At 42.2% G+C, this 12263-nt stretch overlaps 1 protein-coding gene across 2 annotated transcripts in view; it reads right to left on the reverse strand.

The window, feature by feature from the left end:
- Positions 1–23: 23 nt before the first annotated feature.
- The window catches only part of GGA3 (golgi associated, gamma adaptin ear containing, ARF binding protein 3), a 29903-nt gene continuing 17663 nt past the window's right edge, over positions 24–12263 (reverse strand). For both annotated transcript variants that reach the window (XM_081934573.1, XM_081934572.1), the window contains 8 exons: positions 11986–12102; positions 10501–10794; positions 8857–8924; positions 6564–6880; positions 5762–5976; positions 4162–4331; positions 3371–3481; positions 24–2407 (listed from right to left, as the gene is read on the reverse strand). In XM_081934573.1, coding sequence (XP_081790699.1) covers positions 2297–2407; positions 3371–3481; positions 4162–4331; positions 5762–5976; positions 6564–6880; positions 8857–8924; positions 10501–10794; positions 11986–12102 — 1403 coding nt within the window. In that variant the 3' untranslated portion in view covers positions 24–2296. The remainder of the gene's footprint in view (positions 2408–3370; positions 3482–4161; positions 4332–5761; positions 5977–6563; positions 6881–8856; positions 8925–10500; positions 10795–11985; positions 12103–12263) is intronic.

Consider the following 12263-nt stretch of genomic DNA (forward strand, 5'->3'; position numbering starts at 1 on the left):
GAAACTCGGCTTTTGCAAACTGAGACTTTTACAATTTTATAAGATGGGAAAACCCATCTTGTCATGAAAATAACCCAAATTGTTTTATTCATGCAAGTTGAAACAAACCATTTCATTTGCTTGTTTTAAACCCAGGGGCAACCTGATCTCCTTGCAATAAATCTTGATTTCTCCTTACTCAAGAGTTTAAAAACAAACCAAAAGATATTTGTCCGGGTACATATAGTAGTTGATATTTAGCCGTAGAGCTTTCTGTTTACATCACAGCTACTGTAAAGAAACATGTAGGACAGGTTGTTAATTCCAATAATTTTCAGACAAAAATACATTTTAGTATGAAGTGGCTGCAAGGTAGCTAAAGCAGAGTAGAGAAAGTATTTTTATTGAGCGTGCAGAATAACAAATGCTTCAGAGATATATTTACAATCTTGAGTGTTTGATAGAAAGCTGCAACTTCAGCCTGTGAACAGGAACATTCATAAATAATGTCTAAAGGTTGTAGTAGTACATTTCCACACAGTGAGACTATGAAATCTTTCTGTTGGATTATACAGCATGGACAGAGTGGCACTGCTGATAGCATGAAAGCAATTTGGCAGAAAGCCCTTGTGCTTTGTGTGTGTGTGAGGTTTCCTCAATCAGAGTGATTTGCAGACCATCTAACAGTGAAATCTGCTCTGTATAAATAAGTATGGCACTGGGGCAGAAGTAAAATGCTGATAATAGAGAGACTATAATATTAGAGAGGACGAGATCAAGAGCAAAAAAATACTACTGGGCTCTCATCAGCTTTACATAATTAATACCACGAGTATTGGCTAACCAGGGACTATCTCCTCACACACTTCAAACTGGATCCCTTTAAAAGCCAGGGAGGTTCTTTCTGTTGTGGCCATTAACTGTACCTTGTCTACAGAAGCTTAATGCAAAGCAGTCACAGCTATTGTAACGGAGGTCTGATCATCCCACGATCTCTTTAATACAAAAATTTTAATTGCAACATTTTAAACTCCCCCACAAAAATGTCCTCAGTTATATAGTGTAGCATAGAGTAGATTTTCAGGGCCTTCTCTTCACTAGGGAACAAAACAATTTGTTCCAGATGAACACATAGTTAAACCAAAACTGTGTTACACACAGGAGGAAGTAATTAATCAAAGCAGTGACTTCCCTCTATGGCTTTTGTACTGTGTCGTGTCTATCAATGTTTAGAAAAGCCGGCCTCTTGTCAACATAAAAGATATCTCTTCCTATAGACAATTGCACTTACCCACCTATTATCTAAAAAGAATAAAACTGGAGTGTATCATCCCTGTACATGCATGGCCATTGGCTCCTCTTTTCCCTGTTCTGCAGATCTGGTACATTCCTATAGCTTAATATACATATCCTTCTTTTAACTAACAATAGTGCCTTCGGGAGATGCCTCAGATCCTTCGCTCCATCACTTCCTCCTTTGAGCCCAATAAGCAACTGCACCTGAATGGATGCTCCTCTTCAATACTATTTGTATTTCCATCTCTCCATGCTTCCCACTTGAGCAGTGTATAAACTATATGCGGATCTTTATTGTAGCTAACGCACAAAAATGAGACAAATTGTGTTGCGGAGGAAAAACGGCTGTGTGCATACAAAACTCAGCAGCTACTGGGAAAGCACACAAGCAAGCCAGCTACAAGTATAAAATTAGAAGGCAGCAACTTGAGACCTGTGTGTTGTCGATGTGCTCAAGTGACAAGTGTAAAATATCTGCATGGGCTCTGCTGGCTCTTGGAACAGATATTCTGTAAATGGAGTGCTTGATCATGGCAAAAACCACCATTTCTTGAAGTGTATCATTGCTCAGCAAGCCTAAAGGTTATCCTACTTTTGATCCCACAGAGGTAAAAAGAATTGGGTACAGGAAGGTCAGTAGGCCTCTACCCCAAAAGAATTTGCAAAGGCATCATAGCCCTTGGTAGACCTCTAGCCTAACTGAAATAATGTTCCAGTGTATTCGATTTCTGCTCATCAAATTCTCCAGAACATTTATATTTCAAGTTTTAATGAAGTGGAAGATAGAATTGGATTGGCCAAGGTAAAGAAACCAACCAGGTCTCTGTTTCTGGCTGTTCCCACAAGTTTATACTTGGCATTTACGCGCCAGACTATCATCCCGGAGTGCAGGAAACATTCTGGACTACGGCTACAAGTGGAGTGGACGGGACATGTAAACAAAGCTAAATATCACTAACTGATACCGCCGGTGCCTTTGTCATGTCGCATTCATTCCAGTCCCCCATGAAATAGCTCTGGGTCATAGCTTTCCCCAATTATCAACTGGAGGAAACTGGTCTACTTCCCCCACTTCGGTGCTGGGCGTGTCTCCCAATGTGAAAGTCAGTCGATACCTCAGCCTCACTTTCTCCTGCAATGAAAAAGGAAAACCAAATATAGCAGCCACCCACAGAATACAGAGTAAAAGAGCACTTAAATAAGAGTACATGATGCATGCCACATCAGGGATGGGAAGCCCTTTTGTATTCTAGTACTCTTGTCTTCCACTCAATTGTGTCCAATTCTTGGATAAAAGGATTGATTTTTGGTGGGATAATTTCCCCACCTTTAAACCAGCTGCCCACCCCCTCCCCAAATGGTCACAGAGCTGCGCTGATGAAAATTCTACCATTTGGACAGTAGAAATCCGTAGCATGTTTTTGGACTCTTCTCTGGAGTAAATGTAAAGAATTATTACTTTCTAGGGTTTTCCGTTTATAGTCCCACCCCTAAAAAAAAATGAAAAAGCCAAGCCCTCAGCCCCCACTTTCAGCCTAACATAATTACTGTGACACTAACAGTTCCAGTGATGCTACAGAAAATTGAGAAGTTGAGGTATGTCCCCTAATTTCACAGATTTACTCAGTTGTCTTAGTGAAGCATGAGGGGAAAGAAAAACAAGGCCTAGCAGAATTAAGTAATACTTCATACTCTGTTTCTTATTTATCCTATCGTGCTTTTCCCCAAAATAAGACAGAGTCTTATTTTCTTTTGACCCCCAAAATAAGCGCTTGGCCTTATTTTCAGGGAGGTCTTATTTTTGAGGTGCAGAAGGTGGCAAGCGTGGTCACCTCATGGCTGCTGCTGTGTTGCAATATTTTCAGGGAGGGATTATTTCAGTGCATACGCTCAAAGCCCGATTGGGCTTATTATCCAGGGAGGTCTTATTTTCAGGGAAACAGGATAACCTTGAAAAGTATCGAAGTCTGTTTGCTACCCATTACATCAGTCCAGGAAAACAGTGTTGAGACATACAAAACATGACCCGGTATAAGGGGTCTCTATCTTTTAAGAGGAGGAGGAGGAGGAGGATCTGGAACACAAGTCTTCCCACCTTTCTAGGATTTGCAAGCAACATGACCTGGGTAATAGCAGCTGGTGGCTTGATGGGGTTGAATGGAACTAACTCTGTCCCTGAAGGTGGCTGCAACTTTACTTTCATTGACTGTAAGGAAAACACCAAAAACAAAAGTTAAGACAATACCTGCTTCTGTAGAAATAGTACTATACACCTAGCACATTTGATCGTAAGCGTATTTTGAAAAATGGGAATACTTTCTAAAAGAAGGCCAAACCACTCAGCTGTCTAGTGTTAACTGCTTTCATATAATTAATTTGGGATCAGCTGAAGAAATTCTCAGAAACTCAGTGGAAATCAACAGTATCCAAAGATGTCCTAAGAGTGGTGGGATTCAAAATTTTACTACCGGTTCTGTGGGCCTGGCTTGGTGGGCATGGCAGGGGAAGGATACTGTAAAATCCCCATTTCCTCCCGATCAGCTGGGACTCGGGAGGCAGAGAATAGATGGGGGCAGGGCCAGTCAGAGGTGGTATTTACTGGTTCTCCGAACTACTCAAAATTTCCGCTACCGGTTCTCCACAACTGGTCAGAACCTGCTGAATAACCACCTCTGGTCCTAATGCAGTAACTGGGAACAAGAAGCCTGCAAAATGGTAGCACAAAGATTCTTGCTTCCCCTTAGGTGGAATATCTATCTTTGATTTAGCCCCGTGATCCAGAGGGATTCCTTGCTGGGAAGTTTTAGCTTCTGCCTGCACCCATAAAATAATTCTACATTCTTCCTCCGGTTGGTTCTTGGCCAACTGTTATCTTCTTTCCCCCACCTTTGGCACCGCAGCTTGTAGCACAATATTCTTGATCGGGAGAGGTGCTGTGTTCAGCATCGATACCACCACCACCAACACGTCAGGCCTCCCCGGAGGACACTCCTTGGCAAAGTGCAGCAGAATACGCAAACCGTTCTTGTCGTAAGCGATCACGGGAAGAACACTGCCTGCAAGGCGAAAGAAGCGTTTTAGAAAAGCAACACAGAATAAACAGCATGGGACTTTGACAGGGGGACTGTGTCGCAACGGAAGTTGCAACCTAGCTTTCAAACTTACATTCTGTAGCCAGTTCTAATGAGATGGTTGTTAAAAAAAATAAAGCTGGCCCTCCATGGGGATCTGAGTTTCTCACTCCCCTACTAGATGTCAGTGCTATCATTCCTGAAGAGCAGATATGCTAATCACCATAAAGTCTTCATCTCATAAGGATTACCGCAGCCGTTGCTCTCCTTCCTCTCATGCCTGTCGGTTCTATGAGGGTGACTAGACTAAGAAACCAATGCCATGGAGGTCACGACTATTATTATTATTAAACGGTCATAACAAAATCTTGCAATCTCAAAGTGCTTCCCACTGTTTCCCTTTATGTCAAGTTTGATGAAAAGAAGGACCAGGGGAGACATGATAGCAGTGTTCCAATATCTCAGGAGTTGCCACAAAGAAGAGGGAGTCAAACTATTCTCCAAGGCACCTGAGGGTAGAACAAGAAGCAATGGGTGGAAACTAATCAAGGAGAGAAGCAACTTAGAACTGAGGAGAAATTTCCTGACAGTGAGAACAATTAATCAGTGGAACAGCTTGCCTCCAGAAGTTGTGAATGCCCCAACACTGGAAGTCTTTAAGAAGATGTTGGATAGCCATTTGTCTGAAACGGTATAGGGTTTCCTGCCTAGGCAGGGGGTTGGACTAGAAGACCTCCAAGGTCCCTTCCAACTCTGGTATTGTATTATATTGTATTGAATAAAGGCAAGAAATAATTCTTGAGTTGAGTGTTAAGATTCAAGGACTTCGAATGTCATGCTTAGTTAATCCTTAGTCTCACTACAAGAGAAAAGAGGCTACCTCTTTGGTGACACTGGTCGGTCACTGTCCCCATGTCTCCACCCCACCATCCTCAATAAATAGCTCTCACTGATTACAAATGTAAGGATAAACATTGCAAAAAGGTTAGGTGGACAACACTTATTTTTCTAAATTTCCCTAAATATTTCCCTAAACAGATAGAAGAACTACCTCAAAAATAGCATCACTTTACTATAAATTTCTTTTGCTTCAATTTATTGCAGCAAAATGTTTTAAAAACAACAACCTGTAACAGACATTTAGTGTCAAACGGCAATAAAGGGGCAGGAGAGTACATACAGCATTATTTCCAGCATTTGCTCCCAGGATAAGAGGCTTATGTTTTTGAAAACTAAAAGGATAAACCAGGTTAAAAAAAATAATCCACACATTCATTCCATAGAATGAAGGACACCACATCTACACAGACAAAAGGGGGTGTCTATGTGAAGAACTATGTTTTTTTCCCCTGAGAATAAAAATATGCACCCTTTACTTCACCACTAAACAGATACTGGCCAGCAATGACCCATACTTGGCTTAATTGATTCCAGTGGAACATGGATATTGGCCAAGGAGATTTCAGGTCCTTTCAAGGGACTTCCTTGTTGCTGGAATAGGGCTGATTGGAAGATGGGACTTCCTGGATATGGAACTTGAGGAACTCCTGGACCAGTGAGTGGCAATCCTGTAGCAGATGCCAGAAGTGCAGAAGTAGCAGCAGGAACTGTAGAGGATGGAGCTGAAGACCTGAAAGAAGGATATTCCAGATAATTACCGAATTTACGCACAGGCTAATAGTAACACTGATTTATTTAAAGTATAAGGCCACCAAATTGGACTCAAGGCAGCTTGAATGTAAATTTAAAATATAGACAGGACACATATTGTCACCCTCTGTTCGTATATTGTTTAATGGGGGTTGGGGGGGGTTGGGGAGGACAAATCATTGGAAATGCTTATGGTTAGTATCAATTCCTGTAACAGAAAATGGCCCTTGGGAAGATAAAACCCTGCTCACGACTGCTGTATTGTATCTTCATCAGTGGTGCTCAGTGAAATATATTCTTAGCTGGTGGTGGAGATGGATGGATAATTGACCCCCACGCTCTTTGCAATAGCACAGGAGCTGAACCACGGCCACAGGAAGGTTAAAGAGTAATTTATGTGCCAGGCCCAGAGGCTTATTTTAAGGAACCATTTAGTAAAATAGTCCCAAATATTGAAAACTGACATTAAAGGAAATGCCCTCATTCCCCATTTTTAATTTAAAAGAGAGAAAGAGCCATTATCAAGCAGAGAGAACAAGTGGGGGACGGGGACACACCAACCCTTACCCTTTGTTTTCCTCTAGAAGATGATTTAATGGGTCTATCTTGTGCAATTCATTCCTTCCCATTGCTGAGCCAAAGTAGCCTGGAGCTACAGGCATTGTACTTAAAGGGCCAAAGGATGATCCAGTAGAGAAGATGAATGAGGCTGAGGTAGGAGCAGAGATACTGGAAACAGGCTGAGGGGCTGTGAAGGTAGAAGGAAGAGGTACTGATGCTCCACATCCGGGCTGTGACACAGATGAAAGAAGCGGGTTCGCTGCAGAGTTGCAAGGAACAGAAACTGGCTTTGGATTCAAGAAGTCCAGATCTACTGGCTCATTCTGCAACACAGGAAAGAGATGTACCACTGCAGCATTTCACCTCTCTTCTGTTATCACACTCTAGAATGGCCTTCATCAGGCCGGGCGCATTCCTCTATACCAGGGGTGTCGAACTCGATTTCATTAAGGCAGGGGTGAAATCCAGCAGGTTCTGACAGGTTCTGGAGAACCGGTAGTGGAAATTTTGAGTAGTTCGGAGAACCGGCAAATGCCACCTCTGGCTAGCCCGAGTGGGATGGAAGGGAATGGGGATTCTTCAGTATCCTTCCCCTGCCACGCCCACCAAGCCACGCCCACAGAACCGGTGGTAAGAAAAAATGAATTTCACCACTGCATTGAGGGTTTCATTCAGGGTTGTGTTTGACCTTTGGGACCAGGTGGGCATGGCCAGCTCGACGTCACTCATGTCAGCGGCGCCTGTGGTGACCCAAGCGCCCTGGCAGCGGAAATGGAGCTCCCAAGCTACTGGCAGAGGGTTACAGGAGGCTGTTGCAGCCTCCCAAGCCCCGTTTTCACAGGCAGAGCGCTCAGGCCACCACAGGGGTTCCCGACACGAGTGACATGGGCCAGATCTAAGCACCCCACGGGCCTTGAGTTTGACACCCCTGCTCTATACAAAGGATCAGGGGAAGGGTGCCAAGGGCACAACAGGTTTTAAAAAGGCTCTTCTCTATTTCAAATAGGCTTGCCTCGTTATAGAAACAATTATGGAAAATAAATCTGATCTGTATCTCCTATGGAAAATAGGATGCTCTTCATTACTGCATCCTCTAACAATGAAATAAGCCAGAAAAATAAAGGACAATTCTATTTAGGACAGATTCATTCTGGATACTTTCCTAAAAATCTTCTGAAGTATAAACGGAAGAAGTTATGCAGCATTTCAAATATAATTCAAAAATGTGCCTCTGAGCACAAGGAGGAACAAAGATGGCATCTATCTGTAACTCTTTATAGCAGCGTTTTCAAGCTCCCAGCTTGCAGACCAGATGCATCACACTGTGGCCATGCCCCATTTAGCGAAGGGGGGGGGAAGTCCCGATACATCATGTGATGTGAGTTTGACACCCCTGCTTTATAGTCACAGACCTCAGGAAAAGGTGTAAATGATGTATTTTATTTATTTACTAGCCCATAACCTGGAGTTGCCCGGGTATTTATTTATAGGGGGAAAATATCCGGACCAAACGTAATTTTTATGTTGGATTTTCCCCCTTACCAGAGGGAGCCCCCTTGTGGAGTACTGTGAAACCATGAAGTACTGTGTACAATAGAAGCCATTTTAAGGCACAGCAGGCTGTATCTTGACAGAACACACACCCTTTATATATATATATATATATATATAGTTGTATTCGGGTCTTTTCCCGTGTAAGATTGAGATTGTCTTTGCAACGTTTCGGCAGGATCTCACCTGCCATCTTCTGCCGAAACGTTGCAAAGACAATCTCAATCTTACACGGGAAAAGACCCGAATACAACAAAACCAGCATACCTACACCCGTAAAAATCTCCGAAAACATACACACACACACAGACATATATTGCTGATAAATAAATGAATGGAGACTAGTATAGATCTATTTCAAGTTGTTTCAAATCCCAGTAAGGGTGTGGCTAGCTGATGAGAGCTAAGTAGCTTGAAATAGATCTATACTAATCTCCATTTATTTATCAGCAAAAAAATCAATACAAAATGGTTTTGGCCTGGAAGGTTCCTAGGGTGGAGCTGAAAGGCAAAAGGGAAGGAGTATGCTCCCTCCCATATTTGGGGCATACCAGGTGCCTTGACAAACATTACACACACACACACACACACACACACACACACACACACACACACAATGTAATGTATTTGCTGCCCATCTCGTATCCAAGAACTCTATATTTACCTGCCTGCCAAATTCAGCGCATCTCTTTGGAATCTAAATGGCTGCACTGCCCTAAAACATAGTAGAGTGCAGAAAACAAAATACCTGGAGCAGGTTCCACTGATTGCTTTCAGTTGATTCTTTTACTACACTTGGAGCAGGGTCATTGAGGCCTGAGTGGGGAGAAAAAACAGTGTTAGGAATGGGAAGCGATAAAGGTAAGTCACATTTTAGTAGGAAAAAATTCTTAAGTAAGCTGATGAGGCATGCGGTATTTTGCATTTAGGTTGTGGACCCAAGTGCAAATCCAAGTTTAGGTACAGTTATATTGTGGGGCCTTGAACAAACCCTCGTTCTCCAAGACAGTATCCAAGAGTGCTGTGTTATGAGATGAAGGACAGGGGTGGGGGTGGGGGTGGGGAGTTAATTGCAATATCACCCTCTCCCTGACAGATTTCATGCTTACATTCGGCTCAGCGACTCTTTGAAAACCTGTTAAAAAATAGACATTGGGCCAATTCACACAGCCATTTCTTAATTTTTTTCCTTTTTTTTACTGCTCTTTAACTACACAACTCTTACTGTTTAGACTGTATTTGTTACTCAACAACCAGGAGCAGAAGCAAGTAGGGCAAGTTACAGATGTTCTTCTGAGAGTATGAGTAATTTTACTGCTCCCAGCTCATTCAAACAAATACTATCACACGCCTTCTCAAAAGACCCCAGTGTAATCTACCTGTCCAGGGGAGATATATTCCAGATCCTGTCTGAGAAAGAGCATCATCTCGATCCAGCAGAAAATCCTTTTCTGCCATGGTGTCTGTTCTCCGGAACATCACACACACCCCTCCACAATTAGAACTGCTCCAATCATACCGCTAAGCTGACTTGACTTTCAAGCCCAGGGCTTGGATAAAACGAGTGAGTTTGTTTCATGGCTAATTTGAGAGTTTTTATTTCTAGGATGCCATTTTTATGATATTTTTTATTTTTTAAAAAAAAAATTCTGGCTGTTTTGCTTTATATTCTATTTTAATTGTGAGACGCCCAGAGCGTCGTATATGAGATGGGTACCCTATATACATTTATTAAATACACACATACATATGCTACCCATGGACACTATACCAAATTACTGTAGATCAGGGGTGTCAAACTCAAGGCCCGTGGACTGAATCAGGACCATGGGGTGCTTAGATCTGGCCCATGGGGCTGCCCTGGGAACAACAAAGGACCGGCTTGCAGGGCCTCTGCCGGCAAAATCTGAAATCAGGAGGGCCGCATGTGGCTCTCCCGAACTCCACTTTCACTGGCAGAGTACTCGGGCCACTTCAGGTGCCCCCAACACGAGTAATGTCGAGCTGGTCATGTCCCCTGGCCATGCATCCCCCCCCCCCACGCCCCCTGAGGTCAAACACAACTCTGATGTGGCCCTCAATGCAATCGAGTTTGACATGCCTGCTGTAGATACAGCAGTTGGGAAAAGAGGACTCATAACATTTCCATTTAGCTTATGGCATTCCATCTCTCTCAGTCTTTCTTATCTCAATACAGTGGCAGCATTCAAAACCAAGTACTACGTTGCCTATGCTGTCTTCCTTAGCTCTTAGTGATACTCTAGGGCAGAAATCAGGCTTATTTAATGGATTGCGACGAAGACCTTCCTTTTACCAGATTGTGGACAAAGTATCCACAGCAGCATGACTCCCTAGCTCCACATTAAACACCATCAAACCGCATCCAACTGACCTAAGCAGAGGAGTTCCTCATCAAGCAGAGAGAGGGAATTGGCTGCACTAGTTGACTGAGTAGCAATGGATTCAGCATGGCCGATTGAATGACTCCGGGAGTGACCAGTTGCCTGAGGTGGGGGTGGGAGGATGGGGATCTCTGATAAGGCTGGAGCTGGAGTTAGGGTTGGTGTTGCGTTCAAGGCTGACGTAAGGAGTGGTGGTGGTGGTGGTGGTGGTGGTGGTGGTGCATTTGAAACCTCCAATCCCTCCAAATCAATGAGGGTATTGACGTTATCGGCAGAATTGCTTCCTGGAAAGAAAGGAGAGAATTGAAAAAGATGCCAAAGGATACAACAGTTTTCAGCAAATACATCACAATACTGATAGTTGCTTTTAAGCACAAGGGCATTGCTTTAATACCTGGATGCACGTCTAAGAAATCAAGAGTCAACTCTCAAGGCAGATTTCCAGCGTTGCCCATTTCTTTAATAAACAAGAGCTTCCTTGTTCCCTAATTCTAAAGAGCAACAGAAACCGCCATGCCAAGAATTATCTTCTGCCATGTTTTGGCCTGAGCTCTTTCTCTTGTATCTCACCTATCTATTCTTTGTCATTCAGCATTACTGAGAAATGTGCCCTATTATTATGAATATGGCTAGGAATATTCAAATTCAGAACAGCCAGCAAAACATGACAAATGTAACAAAAAAAATCTTAGGGCACCTTAAAGGCTAACAGGTTTTAACAGTTGAAGCTTCCTTAGATTAAAATAATGGCAAGAGGAAAACAGAACAAAATCCAATGGTAATAATTTTCACGTACATTTTTAGATGCAACAGCACAACCATAGCTCATAGATTGCATAATTTGATATCTAGTTTCCTTACCCATTACTATTTTGCAGGGACCTTTGGACTCCAATAGAAACAAAAGAATTTCCAAAGCTTGCAATCTGCCTATCTCACAATTAAAATTCACTTTATCAATTCAACAGTGTTATTCTAAATCAGCAGGAATATGGACCTTGAGTTGTAAAGAGAGTGCCTGTAAGCAATAAGCTTAGCAGAGGAGGAAAAAAAACAGGAAAATGCAAGCTGACAACACTGAAGGTTAAATTGTCTAAAATAATTATAATGATTATCCATCAGTTAGTCTTAATAGTAACCTACTATGGGAAAAATCTATTACTGTAATTGAGGTCATTACTGATAGAAGTAACTTACTTCCTAAGCTTGTAGTTCAGGGCTTTTAGGCAGGGATTTCCCTTTGAAGTTCTCAGGTTTAAGACCAGCCGTTACATGGGAAGTAATAATGTTTTAGGAGCCTGAAATGTTCTCTTGCCAGCATTTCAGTATGACTGATTCTGATGTGTATTTATACTACAGATGTTGTTTTTTAAAAAAATATCCTTCCAAATTGCATACTATTTTAAAATTACGTAAAAGAAGCAGCAGAGTCATTAAAGGAACAAACAAAGCATCTTCTGAGAAATGCGATTCACCTTCTGTTGTAGGCAGCATTGAAAGATCTACTTCACCATTGATGACCTGACCTTCAATAATTTTTTTGTAGGAATTTATTACTCGTGATAAGTTGTCACTAGCCTGAAGAATATCTCCTGTAAGGGAAAAAAGGTATAGCATAGATATAGCCCAATGAGTTTTCAAGAATGCTTCTTCTGTCCAGAAACATTATCAACATATCTTTGGGATAAATGTCATAGAGCTCCATAAAGCCATAACTCTTCCCATAATTTAATATTGGATGTATGTGTGTTAT

This window comes from Natrix helvetica, assembly GCF_964273705.1.
Source record: "Natrix helvetica genome assembly, chromosome: 1".
Classification (NCBI taxonomy): domain Eukaryota; kingdom Metazoa; phylum Chordata; class Lepidosauria; order Squamata; family Natricidae; genus Natrix; species Natrix helvetica.